The sequence below is a fragment of the Chiloscyllium plagiosum genome, chromosome 25 (assembly GCF_004010195.1).
Source record: "Chiloscyllium plagiosum isolate BGI_BamShark_2017 chromosome 25, ASM401019v2, whole genome shotgun sequence".
In the NCBI taxonomy this organism is placed as follows: domain Eukaryota; kingdom Metazoa; phylum Chordata; class Chondrichthyes; order Orectolobiformes; family Hemiscylliidae; genus Chiloscyllium; species Chiloscyllium plagiosum.
Window position 1 is genome coordinate 5569977 of NC_057734.1, and position 18854 is coordinate 5588830.

At 41.4% G+C, this 18854-nt stretch overlaps 1 protein-coding gene across 2 annotated transcripts in view; it reads left to right on the forward strand.

Moving 5' to 3' along the window:
- ranbp1 (RAN binding protein 1) overlaps positions 1-17392 on the forward strand; it is a 27801-nt gene extending 10409 nt beyond the window's left edge. For both annotated transcript variants that reach the window (XM_043715427.1, XM_043715426.1), the window contains exons 5-6: positions 6462-6518; positions 16023-17392. In XM_043715427.1, the coding sequence (XP_043571362.1) occupies positions 6462-6518; positions 16023-16156 (191 nt within the window). In that variant the 3' untranslated portion in view covers positions 16157-17392. The remainder of the gene's footprint in view (positions 1-6461; positions 6519-16022) is intronic.
- The last annotated feature ends 1462 nt before the right edge of the window (positions 17393-18854 follow it).

Here is an 18854-nt window from a genome sequence, read left to right on the forward strand (position 1 = left end):
AGTGGATGTGTAGGTAAAACTTTGATGGATGTGGAAAGCTCCTTTGGGGCCTTGGATGGAGGTGAGGGAGGAGGTGTGGGCGCTGGTTTTACAGTTCCTGCGGTGGCAGGGGAAAGTGGCAGGATGGGAGGGTGGGTCGTAGGGGGGCGTGGACCTGACCAGGTAGTCACGGAGGGAACGGTCTTTGCGGAAGACGGAAAGGGGTGGGGAGGGAAATATATCCCTGGTGGTGGGGTCTATTTGGAGGTGGCGGAAATGTCGGCGGATGATTTGGTTTATGCGAAGAATGGTAGGGTGGAAGGTGAGCACCAGGGGCGTTCTCTCCTTGTTACGGTTGGAGGGATGTGGTCTGAGGGCGGAGGTGCGGGATGTGGACGAGATGCGTTGGAGGGCATCTTTAACCACATGGATAGGGAAATTGTGGTCTCTAAAGAAGGAGGCCATCTGGTGTGTTCTGTGGTGGAACTGGTCCTCCTGGGAGCAGATCCGGCGGAAGCGAAGGAATTGGGAATACTGGATGGCATTTTTGCAAGAGGTAGGGTGGGAAGACGTGTAATCCAGGTAGCTGTGGGAGTCGGTGGGTTTGTAAAAAATGTCAGTGTCAAGTCGGTCATTAATGGAGATAGAGAGGTCCAGGAACGGGAGGGAGGTGTCAGAGATGGTCCAGGTAAATTTAAGGTCAGGGTGGAATGTGTTGGTGAAGTTGATGAATTGCTCAACCTCCTCACGGGAGCACGAGGTGGCACCAATGCAGTCATCAATGTAGCGGAGGAAGAGGTGGGGTGTGGTGTCGGTGTAATTACGGAAGATAACTGTTCTCTGTAGCCAACAAAGAGACAGGCATAGCTTGGGCCCATACTTGTGCCCATGGCTACCCCTTTGGTCTGGAGGAAATGGGAGGATTCGAAGGAGAAATTGTTAAGGGTGAGGACCAGTTCGGCCAAACTAATGAGTGTCGGTGGAAGGGTACTGTTGGGGACGTCTGGAGAGGAAAAAAACAGAGGGCTTGGAGGCCCTGGTCATGGCAGATGGAGGTGTAGAGGGATTGGATATCCATGGTGAAGATGAGGCTTTGGAGGCCGGGGAAACAGAAGTCTTGGAGGAGGTGGAGGGCGTGGGTGGTGTCTCGAACGTATGTGGGGAGTTCCTCGACTAGGGGGGATAGGACAGTGTCGAGGTAGGTAGAGATGAGTTCAGTGGGGCAGGAGCATGCTGAGACAATGGGTCGGCCAGGGTGGTCAGGCTTTTTACCTCGCCAGAGAAAGTGCTGGATGCAGGCACAGTTACAATGTCTGAAAGGCATTTGGATAAGTTCATGAACAGGAATGGTTTGGAGGGATATGGGCCAAGTGCAGGCAGGTGGAACTAATTTAGTTTGGGAACATGGTTGGTGTGCACTGATTGGCCTGAAGGGTCTGTTTCCATGCTGTATGACTCTATGATATAGGGGCATTCACAGCACTGATAAGGCGGGAGTTCAGGATTTGGACCCAGTGATACTGAAGGAGACGTGATATACTTCCGAGTTGAGATGGTGTGTGATCTCTTTACCATGCTTCTGTTTTGTCCTATCATGTGGCAAAGTTCGGGAGTGGGCATGTTCAGCACCATTCAGATACCAAAGCAGTCTGTATGTACCTAGAGAGATAGCCACACAATGTTTATGTGTCCATCATTGGAGTGATTATACTTCAAGTATAGTTCATGGCTGTAATGCAGTTTGGGCCATCTGAAGGTCATGATAAAAATGCAAGCCTTTCCACCTGAATTCTACACGTGAAGCAAAGTGAGAATGGCTACTCTAGATACGAGGACGACGTTTGACCAAGTGTAGCAGCAAGATTTCTGAGCAAAACCGGAGTCAGTGGGAAAACTGGATGGATTCATACCCAGCACAAATGAAGATGGTTGAGTTAATAAAAAGAAAATACTGCTGGAAATCTAAAATCCACACACAGAATGCTGGAGAAACTCCGCATCTGTGGAGAGAGAGTTACCATTTGGAATTTGTTATGACTCTTCTTCAAAACTCTTACGTTATTCCATTATCCAGAAAGACATTATATAATCAGAGATCATTTTTAATGTCTGTTCTCCTATTAATTACTGAAGGTTTTCAGTTCCTGCAGCCAGATCACTCTATGCATAGTGACCGCAGAACAGATGGGTTGCTATGACATCTACTTCCTGTGCTGAGAGGCCCATGGTGAGTGATTTACCAGCCACACAGAACAGAGCCCCTCAGATCCATTTCACAAAACCTCATATGAAAGTGGGCAGATCTTTTTCATAAGGAAAAGGCTGTAGAACTGACATCTATCTACACAGAGTTCCCAGTGGGATCAAACATGTCATTAGCAACCTACTATCGCACATTGTTGGGATCACTATGGTAGAACCTACACAGGCATCAAGTAATGAGAAGAACAGACAGACACCCGATTACAACAAGAACTTTTTCAAGTTCATTCATGGGGTATGAATGTTGCTCTGCACTTATTGCCCAAGGGGCAATTAAAAGTGAGCCACATGACTGTGGATCTGGAGTCACTTGTAGGCAAGAACAGTTAAGGACACCAGGTTTCCTTCCCTAAAAGACGTTTTAGTGAACGACATGGACTTTTAAAACAATCAATAACGGCTACATGGCCACCATTTTAATTACAGATTTTTATCTGCTTCAGACTTCACCATCTGTCAGAATGGGATTGAAACCCATGTCCCAAGAATGTTAGCCTGGGGCTCCAGATCACCAGTCCAATGGCACTAATATCGTAAGATGTCTCAAAGAATGTTACCAAACAAAATTCAACAGTGAGCCATAAAATATGATATTGGTAGAAGTGCTCCAAAGAAAACTACGTTTTAAGGCAAGTCTTGAAATAGAGTAGAGACGTTTGTGGAGGAAGTTCATGTGTTCAGGTGCTTGGCAACTGTAGGCATAGTGACTGAGTATGAAACCATAAGTTGGGAATATTCAAGGGGTCAAGATTGGTAGTGTTGGCTGAACAGCTTTTTTTCACATGACAGCTACATGTTTGTCCAAATCAATTGAAAGATTTAACAGTTAGATTTCTGGTACTATGCATAGGCACCAGATCCACCAATTGTTTTGGCCTTCCCAACATTGCAGGTCAGCAACCAGCAAGCTCCTGTCATACTGTATGAGGATGTCCTTAATCTCCTTCTTGGAGGTTTCACCTACATATTTCTGGTAGTACGCAACTAATGCTTCAGTTATTTCCGATGAAGGGCTTTTGCCCGAAACATCGATTTCGCTGCTCCTTGGATGCTGCCTGAACTGCTGTGCTCTTCCAGCACCACTAATCCAGAATTCCTTCCCTTTAATCTCACTTATAATGGGAAATTTCAGAGTATTGAGTACTGGAGTTGGGAGGTCATGTTGCAGCTATACAGGACATTGGTTAGGCCACTGTTGGTATATTGTGTGCAATTCTGGTGTCCTTCCTGTTGGAAAGATGTTGTGAAACTTGAAAGAGTTCAGAAAAGATTTACAAGGATTTTGCCTGGGTTGTAGGATTTGAGCTCTAGGAAGAGGCTGAACAGGCTGGGGCTGTTTTCTCTGGAGCATCGGATACAGGACATTGGTTAGGCCACTGTTGGTATATTGTGTGCAATTCTGGTGTCCTTCCTGTTGGAAAGATGTTGTGAAACTTGAAAGAGTTCAGAAAAGATTTACAAGGATTTTGCCTGGGTTGTAGGATTTGAGCTCTAGGAAGAGGCTGAACAGGCTGGGGCTGTTTTCTCTGGAGCATCGGAGGGTGACCTTATAGAGGTTTACAAAATCATGAGGGGCATGGATAGGATAAATAGACAAAGTCTTTTCCCTGGGATCAGGGAGTCTAGAACTAGAGGGCATAGATTTAAGGTGAGAGGGGAAAGATATAAAAGAGACCTAAGAGGTAACGTTTTCACGCAGAGGGTGGTATGTGTATGGAATGAGCTGCCAGAGGAAGTGGTGGAGGCTGGTACAATTACAATGTTTAAAAGGCATTTGGATAGATATATGAATAAGAAGGGTTTGGAGGGATATCGGCCGGGTGCTGGCAGGTGGGACGAGATTATCTGGTGGCAGGTGGGATATCTCGTCGGCATGGACAGGTTGGACCGAAGGGTCTGTTTCCGTGCTGTACATCTCTATCATCTGCACACATACTGTCGAAGATCAAATAGTTTATTAAAGATGACGTTTCAAATTACATTGAAAATTTGTGCAAACTCTGCCAATGGAAAAAATTTGTAAAACTTGACATTTACCTGTGATAGCATGATATTTCATCTTTTACAGTAACATTGGATTCAGTGTCCTTTACTGATACTAAGCTGTGTCTCAGTCAGACAGTTTGAATACAAATCCACTGGGTGGCAGTGTAAGAATGAAAGACATATAGGATCAAAATGTGAATAAAATATAAATGTGTAGAATTAAAAATCAGGGGAAACAGTAAAACAGTGTTTTACTGAACCATTTCAACAAAATTAAAGTCTATATATTTGCCACATAAAACATGCATAGTTAAGCTTCTGATTCTAGCATTGAATTATCAACCTGTAGATGGAGAGTTTAAATCCTGTCATGACTGATTATGATTTAATTAACAAATTTGGTAACTCATGGGTTTGCACTAGAAAGTTTAGGTGTTCATAAAACCACATCTGTGTTCACCAATTTCCTTCAGGAAAGGGAGTCTTTCTTTGCCTGGCCTGAGCAACACTTGTTTTTGGATCTGGATTTTTGTGGTTGACAGTTGGTAATCTTGGGCAACTCTGGGTGAGTAAGAAGATCTTCTCGGAGAAAGTGAGGACTGCAGATGCTGGAGATCAGAGCTGAAAATGTGTTGCTGGAAAAGCGCAGCAGGTCAGGCAGCATCCAAGGAGGAGGAGAATCGACGTTTTGGGTATGAGCCCTTATTCAGAATTCCAGCAACACATTTTCAGCTGAGTAAGAAAATACCAGGTTGCACTTTCCACCACTGAAAACAAACGATTTCTTAAATTCTTGGTGGTAGCCTTCTATCTCCTAAAGATGATTGCTGTGCTCAGCTTTGTTGAGCATTACCTCATGTAACCCAAGAAGGTATTGTGGCAGTCATTGCTGAAGAAGAAGAGTGGCCATAAATTGGCCACAAAAGGGATAATCATTGCCCAATTACACTAATGTCAATCTCAGAATTTCCAAAGAGCATCTTAAACAATTAATTTAAATTCATCACTACATCTGCAATGTGCAAATGAGAAACACAACACAATAAATGAAGATTATTACCAGTTGCAACTTCAGAGTCAAAGTATATATAGTTCCTGCTGCTTATGCCTTGGCGGTGATAAATATATCTTAACTCATAATTTCTTCTATATCATCTAAAATTACCTACACATTTTCAGTTACACTCCATTCAAGGAGAAAGCCCTAACTAGAAAGATCTAGTTATAATATCATTACTTTCATGTCTATTGAAGAAAGAAAATTTGAATCTGTGTTTATGGAACAGCGTGCTGAAATTGTGAAACATTTTCCAAGAGCAGTCAAATGTCAGTTCTGAATAGCTTTCTCGCTTAATTTAGTATATGCAGCATATTTAGTAGGTGTAACAAATCTTAAGCTAACCCCCTCAAGCCATAGATTTAGGAGTCACTGTCAAACACAGTACTCGATCATTACTGAATATTGTATTGCACATGATATTGTTCATTGCAGGCAAATGGCACAAATGCACACACAAAGATGTGACAATTGTATCCCAAAATAATACTTTTCCAAAATGTTCCAAGAGCCTGGACCACACTAATTCCTGTTTAAAATATACCTTAATCAAATCCAACTGAAATTGGTTTTGACAAACTGACTGGAGAAGGCAAAAGGCTGGTATCAGTTTGTCGAAAGCTCCCACTGCAATTAAACCGTCAGAATAGCCTTTTGGAAAGTGACCTCTCAACCACTGGCAGGTGATTGTAATTAAGTATGTCCATTTTCCCCAAGTAGTTCCCAGTCTTCTGCATGTGCCTCACTCTCACTCTCACTCTCCTCCTCCTTCCCCCCTCTTGGACTACAGCAATCTTTTCTTTTGACCTTGCCTATCTCTGGGCCTCCGACCTTGCTGCATGTAAAAAATAAAGCTTGGTCCTAACTCTTAATGCATTATTATGGAAGAATGGTATAACATGAGAGAATATAATTTCTTCAATTACTAGATTGCAATAAGCTTTGATATTGATCAGATTCTACCAGATTTCAATAACCGTGTGATGTACTACTTCTGTATCCAGGAAATTCACCGTTACTCATAATAGTGGAATTACTGTGGTACATTAAGTAGATATTTGCACACGTGAAGTGTGTGCCATTCTCTGGATGATTGATTTCCCTATGTATTGGAATATATTTTGTTTCAATGAAGAAACTCTAACTGAAGTATCAATGATTTTCATTTCCTTTTTAGATGCACAAAAGTTTAAGGTAAAATTTGAAGAATGCAAGGAGAAGATGAAACTACAAGGTGAATGTTTATTAATTCTGACATGCAACATATTTGAAATATTTTATATTTACAAGTAGGGGTCTGCTCAGTTTGCAATCTTCAGCAATTTCACAGAAAATGTGAAATGTGAACCTCGATTATCCAAACAAGATGGGCGGGCACTATTTCGTTTGGATAATTGATTATTCGGTTAATCGATTTAAAGGCCTTTCCTCTGGGGCTCGGAGTTTTTAAAGTCTGCTCCCTGTTCAGGAGACTGCAGAAGCAGACAGCACCAAACACCACCCCCCGCCTAACCCAACCATCCAACACCGCCCGCTCCCAACCCTGTCCAACAACATACACTCCTCCACACAGTGCTTCTCCTCTCTCCCACCCACCCCCACCCCATGTCTTTGATGTAATGTTTCTATGGAGACCTCGGGATCTCCTTCGGAAAATCCGATTTTCGGATAATTGGTATTCAGATAATCGAGGTTCCTCTGTATTCATGAAAGTTACTGTTTTGAAACTTGCCTTCCAGTGATACATTTGCTTCCTCCTTTGTGATAATTAAATCCAGTTGGTCGCTGTTTGGATATATGTGCATATACTTCAGTATTGGTAACATCAGTTTGGTTATGTTTATTTCAACACTAGTTAAAATGACCTCCAGTGATAAATGGGAAAAAATTTCAGTTCACGGTCATGTGATGCAGTTTCCAGCAGGAATCTTGCATGTTGCTCCAGCAAATAATTTACAAAACAAATCTTGACTGATTGTCTTGTTGATTCAGAATTTCTGTATAAAATACATTGTGGAAGCTCCTGACCAGAACAGAAAGCAAGTTGTGGAGACTTCCATGTTTAAAGGGGCAGTGGAACAGAATGAAACATGTTAGAGATAGTGGAGGCTATCACTTCTGCTGACATTCCCTTTTGGGAGGGGAAATATGGATGGTCCAAAACTAAGGAAGTACTTCAATTAGCACAGCTGCAAAATGCTGGTTATGTTCTACATGTGACCAAACTTAACCAGAATTATTTACCAGAAGAAGTTGCTTCACATGTCTAGTCTGTTAAATCTGCACTGCTGGAATGTGATTCCATTTCAGTCATGGTCAAAGAGGCAACAGATGCACAAGATAACTATATACTCCACATTTTTATTTGTAGCTGGAAATACAACAAAGGGCCCTAGACTTCTAATGTAGACAATTGAGCTTGAGTTTGAATTTTTCAACAGAAGCATATTAACAGTAAAACTGTTGTAAATTGTACCTTAGAATTCAAAATAGTCTCTGCATTTATTTCTAACAATATGATGTATATGAACAAAGCTTATTCTGATGTGCTGCAAGAAATTGTGTCAATTGCAATTCATGCTCTCTGCAATACAGACATTGGCTATTGATGTCTGGTGCACAGGCTTCTCTGATGTTGGTATCTTGGTTTTCTTAAAGAAAACATTTAAACACTGTTTATGCCATAAATTATAACATTTGGAGGCAGTCGGCGGTCAGTGACATTTTATCTACAACAGTGCTGCTTCCACTAGAATCGATGATTGATTAATTGATTGATTGAGTTGGAGCTCATGGCTTACTGCAGTTAGTCATAGTCATAGAACATAGAACGTTACAGTGCAGTGCATGCCCTTTGGCCCTTGATGTTGCACCACCCTGTGAAATTAAAAACACTACCTAGGTTACTGGATTAATAGTCTGACAGTAATACCACAAGGCCATCCCATCCTGGCTTCGTGTAAAGATTTACATTGCTATCAGAAAGTTGTCTGACAAGCTTGAAATCATTCTAGACACACAGTCCTTAAACTGTGTTCTCTAAAACATAGTGACATTGATGACCATGTGAAATTTGTAGCTGAGGATTGGTGCTGCAATGATTGTCAGGTTGCCAAGCAGAAAACTGCTGTAGACAAGTGTTTTAGTCAATTGCAGCAAAACTAAATCAATACCATGGAGTATGATCAGTTGAAACCGCCTTAGTTTAAAAGTCTGTTGTCTACATTTAGTTTAGAACAGTTTGGATTTTTGATCTGAGTCAACTTGTCTATGGTTTGCCACCCCCAATTTAATTTAAACAATACCAGGTTGGCTGAAAAAGCATGAGGGTAAATATGCAGCTTTCATGATCTTTATCAAAGAAGGCCAGATGATGTTAAAATTAACTGAGGTTTTGGACTCTGTTTCCAATCAGTTTTGTCATCTCCATAAGTTGGCAAACCACTGTCTTACAATTACAGTTAATTGTGTGATTCAGAATATGCTACCTCAATATGCAGTCATGTATTTGTACCCCAGTATAACATGCTGTCATTTGAAACTGCTGGTGGATGTAGCAAGCTACCATTGCACAAACAAATGCCCGTTTTATGAAAGTAAGCATAATTTGTTTTTAATGTTTTGTAATAATGTATTATGATGTACTTGGTCTATTTTTTTTTTAAATGTGTGAAAAATAAGAATTTTGCCACCTATACCACAACAGGCGCATGAGAACTTCTGAATTTTTTTCCCCAATTTGAGTAGGTCTGTACTTAAAAGCAATATTGTTTGAAATTTGAGAAACTAATAATGAAGAACATTTGGTTAAATTTTTATTTTGTTTATTTGTTCATAGTGTACAAGCATCAGTGGCAAGGCCGGCATTTATTACTCATCCCTATTTTTCCCTGACAAATTATGCTGCTTTTTTTTTAACTACAGGTTGCTCCCTTATAATGCGTGTTTTGTGAATGCGAATTCAGTTGAATGCAATTGACTGATTTGGGACAGTGTTTCTAAAGTGTGAACTTTCAAAACATGTTGGTTATACTGTGATACCCACCCCATTAGTTTAAATGGTGCTGCTATTACACAGTATTTTCTTATAACACGGGATTCCATGAGAATGGAACTACCACATTATAGCAGAACTGACTGTACTGCAGACCGGGTGGGGGGGTCAAAACACTCAGTCAGATAAAGAGTCATCGGACTTGAAACATTAACTCTGCCTTCTTCCCACAGATGATGCCAGACCTGAGTTTCAGCTGCAATTCCTGTTTTTGACTTAGATTTTGATATCTGGTCTAATGTCAAACAGCTCTATCCAGTCTTGTACTTTAGGTGCTGAATTACTGTTTGATCCATTTGTGCAGTGTATCATGTGAAGTATCTTTTGCACTTAATAAGTGCAAAAATGCAACTTTACATTGAGAAAATTACTCTTGTTTGTATCTTTGACAACGGTAAATCTGATCTTTAAGCATGTAAAGAATAGTGTTAAAGTATTCAAATAGGCCAATCCGGAGGTTCACATAATTTGACTGCAGAGGAGCAAAGCATGTTTAAAGTTTTTATAAGATGTGTTGTCTTGTGTCCAATATTTAAATTGTTGTTGTATTTGCAAGGGAGGAGTGATCTTTCTTCTTTCTTTCTTTGCATTCTAAGGTTAAGGAGAATTTGATCTAGAGAAAATGTGGAGATTAACTTTGCAGTTTGGGATACTTTCTGCATATTATCTTTAATCAGCAATTTTCTTTAATTGCTAATTGTTAAGTTAAACAAAAAACTGTTTCTAATGAGAATTTTTTTTCTGTCCTCAAAATATGCTGAAGCATTTTACAGCCCAGTGACTGTTTGTATTAATGTACTTTCAGGATGTGGACATCACTAGCTGGGCCAGCATTATTGCCCATTTGATTGAAATATACAATCCTTACAATGTGGAAGCAGGCTGTTCGGCCCATCGAGTCCATACTGAAGCTCCGATGAGCACCTCACCCAGACCCAGCCCAGCCTGCCCTAATACCCTGCACTTCCCATTGTTAATTCATCTAGCATGCACGTCCCTAGAGACTATGGGCAATTTAGCATGGCCTAAGCACCGAACCTGCACATCTTTGGACTGGAGAAGGAAACCAGAACACCCAGAGGAAACCCACACAGACATTTGGAGAATGTGTGGAGTTTGCACGAGTTGTCCCTCAAAGTTGAAATCAAACCCAGGTTCCTGGTGCTGTGAGGCAGCAATGCTAACCACTGAGCCAACATGCCACTCACACACTTAATTACTGTTAAGCAATTGGTGTTGGTGAACAGCTCCTTAAAATGTCAGAATACCTGTCCAAATTATAACTGGTTTGAAATAGTCATAGAGATGTACAGCATGGAAACAGACCCTGCGGTCCAACCTGTCCATGCCGATCAAATATCCCAACCCAATCTAGTCCCACTTGCCAGCACCCGGCCCATATCCCTCCAAACTTTTCCTATTCATATACCCATCCAAATGCCTCTTAAATGTTGCAATTGTACCAGCCTCCACCACATCCTCTGGCAGCTCATTCCACACATGTACTACCCTCTGCGTGAAAACATTGCCCCTTAGGTTCCTTTTTATATCTTTCCCCTCTCACCCTAAACCTTTGTCCTCTAGTTCTGGACTCCCCCACCGCAGGGAAAAGACTTCGTCTTTTCTATCTTCTATCCATGCCCCTCATAATTTTGTAAACGTCTATAAGCTCACCCCTCAGCCTCCAACGCTCCAGGGACAACAGCCCCAGCCTGTTCAGCCTCTCCCTTTAGCTCAAATCCTCCAACCCTGGCAACATCCTTGTAAATCTTTTCTGAACCCTTTCAAGTTTCACAATATCTTTTTGACAGGAAGGAGACCAGAATTGCACGCAGTATTCCAACAGTGGTCTAACCAATGTACTGTACAGCCGCAACATGACCTTCCAACTGCTGTACTCAATACTCTTGACCAATGAAGGAAAGCATACCAAACGTCGTCTTCAATATCCTATCTACCTGCAACTCCACTTTCAAGGAACTATGAACCTCAAAGTTTGTGTGAAGATTTGTAGCTCAGGTGCTCGTTGTTGTGGTTCTGTTCGCCGAGCTGGAAGTTTTGTTGCAAACGTTTCGTCTCCTGGCTAGGCGACATCATCAGTGCTTGGGAGCCTCCTGCGAAGCGCTTCTTTGATGTTTCCTCCGGTGTTTATAGTGGTCTGTCCCTGCCGCTTCCGGTTGAAGACAGGAAGGCAGCTAACAATCCGCATACATGAACATCAACTAGCCACGAAACGACACGACCAGCTATCCTTAGTAGCCACACACGCAGACAACAAGCAACATGAATTCGACTGGGACAACACTACTATCATAGGGCAAGCCAGACAGAGAACAGCCAGGAAATTCCTAGAGGCATGGCATTCATCCACAAACTCCATCAACAAACACATCGACCTGGACCCAATATACCAACCACTACAGCGGACAGCTGAAACTGAAAACCGGAAGCGGCAGGGACAGACCACTATAAACACCGGAGGAAACATCAAAGAAGCGCTTCGCAGGAGGCTCCCAAGCACTGATGATGTCGCCTAGCCAGGGGACGAAACGTTTGCAACAAAAACTTCCAGCTCGGCGAACAGAACCACAACAACTATGAACCTGCACTCCAAAGGTCTCTTTGTTCAGCAACATTCCCTAGTACCTTACCATTAAGTGTATAAGTGCTGCTAAGATTTGCTTTCCCAAAGTGCAGCACCTCACATTTATCTAAATAAACTCCATCTGTCACTTCTCAGCCCATCTGATCAATATCCTGTTGTAATCTGAGGTAACCTTCTTCGCTGTCCACTACACCTCCAATTTTGGTGTCACCTGCAAACTTACTAACTATATCCCTAATGCTCACATCCAAATCATTTATATCAACGATGAAAAGTAGAGTACCCAGCACCGATCCTTGTGGCACTCCACAGGTCACAGGCCTCCAGTCTGAAAAACCACCCTCCACCACCACCCTCTGTCTTCTACCTTTGAGCCAGTTCTGTATCCAAATGGCTAGTTCTCCCTGTACTCCGTGAGATCTAACCTTGCTAACCAGTCTCCCATGGGGCACCTTGTCAAACGCCTTACTGAAGTCCATATAGATCACATCAACCACTCCGACCTCAGCAATACTCATCGTTACTCCTTCAATAAAGTTTGTGAGACATGATTTCCCATGCACAAAGCCATATTGACTATCCCTAATAAGTCCTTGCCTTTCCAAATACATGTACATCCTGTCCTTCGGGTTTCCCTCCAACAACTTGCCCACACCGACATCAGTCTCACTGGTCTATAGTTGCCTCGCTTGTCCTTACCACCCTTCTTAAACAGTGGCACCACGTTAGGCAACCTCCAGTCTTCTGGCACCTCACCTGTGACTATCGATGATCAAATATCTCAGCAAGAGGCCCAGCAATCACTTCCCTAGCTTCCCACGAAGTTCCCGGGTACACCTGATCATGTCTTGGGGATTGATCCACCTTTATGCGTTCCAAGACATCCAGCATTTCCTCTCTGTAATATGGACATTTTTCAAGATGTCACTATCTATTTCCCTACATTCGACATCTTCCATGTCCATTTCCACAGTAAGTAACTGGTGCAAAATCCTCGTTTAGTATCTCCCCCATTTTCTGCGGCTTCACACAAAGGCTGCCTTGCTGATCTTTGAGGGGCCCTATTCTTTCCCCAGTTACCCTTTTGTCCTTAAATGTATTTGTAAAAACCCTTTGGATTCTCCTTACCTCTATTTGCCAAAGCTATCTCATGTTCCCTTTTTGCTCTCCTGATTTCCCTCTGAGTATATTCTTACTGCCTTTTATACTCCAGGATGCACTCAATCTATCCTGTCTATACCTGACATGTGCTTCCTTCTTCTTAACAAAACCCTCAATTTTTTTTTAGTTATCCAGCATTCCCTACACTACCAGCCTTTCCTATCACCCTAACTGGAATATCCTGTCTCTGGGCTCTCGTAACCTCATTTCTGAAGGCTTCCCATTTTCCAGCCGTCCCTTTACCTGCAAACATCTGCCTCCTTTCAGCTTTCAAAAGTTCTTGTCTAATACCGTCAAAATTGGCCTTTCTCCAATTTAGAACTTCAACTTTTAGATCTGGTCTATCCTTTTCCATCATTATTTTAAATCTAATAGAATTATGGTCACTGGCCCCAAAGTGCTCCCCCACTGACACCTCAGTCACCTGCCCTGCCTTATTTCCCAAGAGTAGGTCAAGTTTTGCACCTTCTCTAGTAGGTACATCCACATACTGAATCAGAAACTTCTCGTACACACCTAACAAATTCCTCTCCATCTAAACCCTTAACACTATGGCAGTCCCATTCTTTGTTTGGAAAATTAAAATCCCTACCATAACTACCCTATTATTCTTACAGATAGCTGAGATCTCCTTACAAATTTGTTTCTCAATTTCCCTCTGACTATTAGGGAGTCTATAATACCATCCCAATAAGGTGATCATCCCTTCCTTATTTCTCAGTTCAACCCACATAACCTCCCTGGATATATTTCTGGGAATATCCTCCTCAGCACAGCTGTAATGCTATCCCTTATCAAAAACTCCAATCCCTCCTCCTCTCTTGTCTCCCTTTCTGTCCTTCCTGCGTTTGTATCCTGGAACATTAAGCTGCCAGTCCTGTCCTAGTCCCATGTTCCTAACCATGTCCTAAGTTCATCTGCCTTCCCTGTTAGGCCCCTTGCATTGAAGTGAATGCAGTTTAATTTATCAGTCCTACCTTGTTCTCTGCTTTGTCCCTGCCTGCCCTGACTGATTTGCTTCTGTTCTCAACTGTATCCGTCTCTTTGCTTACTATCTCCCTGGAACCTTCTCTCTCTTCCCCCACCCCCACCCTTCCAACCTTACTATCCTCCCAAGCAGCTCTAGCAAAACTCCCTGCCAGTATGTTAGTCCCCTTCCAATTTAGGTGCAATCTGTTCATCTTGTACAGGTCACTTCTACCCCAAAAGAGAATCCAATGATCCAAAAATGTGAATCCTTCTCCCATATACCAGCTCCTCATCTGCCCTATCCTCCTATTCCTGCTCTCACTAGCTCATAGCACCAGGAGTAATCCAGATATTAATACTCTTGAGGACCTCCTTTTTAAATTCCTGCCTAACTCTCTGTAATCTCCCTTCACAATCTCAACCTTTCCTCTTCCTATGTCACTGGTTCCAATGTAGACAATGACCTCCTGCTGGCCCCCCTCCTCCTTGAGAACATTCTGCACCCTTTCCTTGATCTTGGCACCAGGGAAGCAAAAACCATTCTGATTTTTCGCTGTCTGTACTTCTGACTAGAGAGTCCCCTAACACAGTTGATCTCTTGGAATCCAACGTATCCCTCATTGCATTAGAGCCGGTCTCAATACCACAATCTTGGCTGTTTGTGCTACGTTCCCCTGAGAATTCATCATCCCCTACATTTTCCAAAACAGCATACTTGTTTGAAATGGGGATAGCCACAGAAGACACCTGCACTAACTGCAAATTTCTCTTACCCCTCCTTATTGCCTCTAACTGTCTCTCCAACTGATCCATTCGATCTGATGGGGTTCGCAACCAATGGCATTTATTGCAGATATAATCTGCAGTAACCCATAAACTCTCCTTAAACTCCCAAGTCCGACAAGAAGAGCATATCACTCTACTAAAGACCAGTTTTTGCTCCTTCACAATCTACAGACCCAGAAAATAAAACCATGTTATTCCTCTGCAAAACACTGCTCCAGGTTAAATTAATAGTTATGACTTATATTTTAAGTTTAATCAAGAGACCTATCTCAAAAAACATAATCACGAAAGAACCCACTCTACTCACTACTGCAGACTTTTTGTAGGCCACACTTAAAATATCCACTTGTCTGTTTCTGTGCTGTGACCTCTCCCAAACAGATTCCTCCAAGACATTTAATACAACTGAACAGCTTGCCAAGTTTATTTCACAGGGCACTAAACCATATTCCATGTGGCTCTGAAGCCACTTGTAGGTCAGTTCAGGTGAAGACAATAGGTTTGTGTTCCTGAATGTTAGTGAACCTGTTGGGTTGTTAATAACAATTCACTAGTTCCTAATTACTATTTACTGATACTGTTTATTCTACATTTATTTAATTAAATTAGTCTAAATTTCTCCAACTACCATGGTGGGCTTTGAATTCTCACCCTGATTGTTATTCCCGTGACAATCACCATGGCAAAATTTACTTCTGAAATACAGTCAGTTCTGCTGTAACGCTAAAAATCACACACTACCAGGTTATAGTCTTAACAGGTTTAATTGAAAGCACTAGCTTTCAGTCCAACACCGGCATCTCTAAATCATAACTGCTATAATGCGGTAGTTCTGTTTTCATATCTCATTATAACCAATACATGCTTTAAAAGTTTGTGCTATAGAAACAGCGTCCCTAATTCGTCAATCGTGGTATATCGAATTCACGTTAATGCATATTTCATTATCTATATAGTCGCTGTAGTAGAGGAAAATGTGATGGCTAATTTACACACTAGAAGGTCCCGTGTCTAAAGATGAGAGAATTGGCCACATAGTTGGTTTTATTTGTTTTAACTGAGGAACCACTATTAGTCAGGTACCAGGAGATTTCCCATTTTTATTTTTAAATAGCATTTATTCATGGAACTCTTTCACTCATTTCCCTATCTGTTTCTATCAGGTGACAGTGAAAGTGCAAATAAGGTTGCTGAAAAGCTAGAGGAACTATCTGTTAAGGAGGATAAAAAAGAATCCACCAAAGAGGAAGAATCCAAGAAGAAAGAAGTGACTAGTGAAAAAACTGAAGAGAATTAAGATAATCCTCGTCCTTGTTTTCCTTTCCCTTTTTTTTTACAGCAGACTGTAATGAACTGGGTTTGGACACAGATGAGCCATTTTCTAGGCTTTTGCCCTGTGGTCCGAAATTGTTATGAAGATGTAGTACCTTCACAGAATGTCATTCCGCGGTCATCAACTCCCATAAATGTGCTAATGTATTCCTTTTGAAACTTTTAGGAATGTTATCTGCCTTATCTATTTACAGTCTTCTGAGAGAATAATTTAATTCTGTTACTTTAATTCCTGAAAATTGGTGATTATAACTTGCTTTACTGTGTATGACGACCATTTTTTAATTTTGTTTTCTGTGAATAAGACTCCAAATGCCAGAGTTCCCACATTGGGTAGGACATGGTTTATAACTAAATTAAATTCAGTTAAGTTATATATGAGAAAAGTTAGTCCATCTTTTTTATATTTTTTTCCCTATAGTTTCTGGATCAGTTAAGTATGACACCAAGTTGGAAGATTGAATTTTTTGAGTTTTTAGAAGAAATTTTATTGAAGGTTCCCCTCCCACTGTCTAATTTGATTAGATTAGTAATTTACAGATTGCACGAGAAAGACTTCTGGTAAGTTCATTGCAGGCTTAAGTGAAGTTTTATTTGAAAGCTGTTGGACCTTGCAGATGAGGAAGAGACAACATTTCTGTTGTAAGTTTGTTATGCTTGGTTAAAATATCCTGTTGCGGAAAGTCAAGCAGATTTGATATAGTGTCAATTTACCAATCTCGTCTCCTGTCCTTTTTGGAGCTTCCTCAAACAATTGTACACCAGTACAGGTCCACATACATTGCTGTCAAATCATATGTAAGATCTTGTACTGAAGCTGAATACTGTCTATGATGACACCAACATGATGCATGTGAAGAGAGATGGTGATAGTTTCACAGTGGGCCATTTTGATTTTCTGCTGGCTGCAGCTGTACGACTCGTACATAGCAATACCAATATTTGTAGCAGTGTGACATTTGGCATGTACACAATTAGTTACACTGACATTACAGAAAAATTCAGTGAAATTGAGAGAGAAAACTTACCAGGTTTGCATATGCTTACCACGGACCACAAACATTTGTGATAATCTAGTTTTGTGTTGGAGTGAACAAAACATCTGGATCTAGCGTTTTGTAAATGGGAAACTTATAAAACGGAACTGTTGAAAATTGATAGGTCTCGTTAGGAAATTTGCAATAAAGAGTTTTGCAAGCGGCATGCAGTATAGTGAAGTTGTTTTCTTGCTATCGACTTTATATGGAAAGTGCATCTCATCCCTGAAGATGATTTGTCTCTAAATCACTGGTGTATTAGGGAGTTGTGCTCCGTGGATTCTTCCCAAACCCTTAATGTCTTCCCATTTTACAAACTCTTGAGCCTGAATAATTTAAATATTTGCTGAGTATCCAATTTTTAAAAAATAAATATTTTTATTGAGAAGATTCTGAATTTTTCCCAAAAATATAAAATTACTACAAAACAAAACAACCTTGCAAAATAACAACAGCAAACAAGCAACTACTCTACTCCATAAACAATGTAGGAGGAAAAGAAGCTACACCAACTACAATTCTATAAATGACTAAATCAAAATAAAAGGAAACTAAATTAAACTTGAGTTGAACCAAGGAAAATTAAATTAAGTTACAACACTCAGCGCAATCCCACCAAAGTTACCCATCACCAGGAGCATCAGTTGACATATTTGTATTTATTCAGAACTCTTCCTCCCAGGGATCCCTATGCGGCCAGACATAGCCCTCAGGGCGAGACAAAGGCCCTAACCAATAAGCTGATAAGTCTGTGTCTATATAGTTCAAAAAGGGCCGCCACGTCCAAGTTCTGTTTTCTGGTGCACCATACTTGTAAGGAAGTCCGGGGGGATATGCTCCATAACTAACCAATGCCATCCTGAGAGAATTGGGGGATTCTCCCAACACCCAGCTCATCAGCAAGTTTTGAGAAGGTTTGTAGTTCAAGTTGAGGTTCTGGATGTAGGTTTGCTTACTGAGCTCGAAGGTTCATTTTGAGACATTTCGTCACCCTACTAGGTGACATCTTCAGTGGGCCTCCTGGTGAAGCACTGCTGATAATTCCTGCTTTCTATTTATATATTTGGGTTTCCACAGGAAATGACATCACCAACCCAATATTTCTTTGGGTGAGTGATATATTTGGGTTTCCACAGGAAATGACATCACCAACCCAATATTTCTTTGGGTGAGTGATATCATTTCCTGTGGAAACCCAAATATATAAATAGGAAGCAGGAATTATCAGCAGTGCTTCACCCGGAGGCCCACTGAAGATGTTACCTAGTAGGGTGACGAAACATCTCAATGAACCTTCCAGCTCAGTGAGCAAACATACATCTAGACCCAACTCATCAGAATGTTCTTCCTCGCACAAAATGAAAGAATACTAAACAATTTCTTCCCATTCATGTCCCACAAGGAAATTCAGCGAACACAAGAGGAGGGACACTGGATCTACCTTGACCTCTGTTCCCAAAGCACTCAATATAGCACCCCAATACCTGTGAATCCTGTGATATAACCACAAGCAATGAGTAAAAGTACCAACATCTATTTTACGTTTGGGGTGCATTGGGGACGCTCCTGTTTTAAATTTTGCAAGTCGTTCTGGTGCCAAATAAGTCTTGTGGAGTACCATTAATT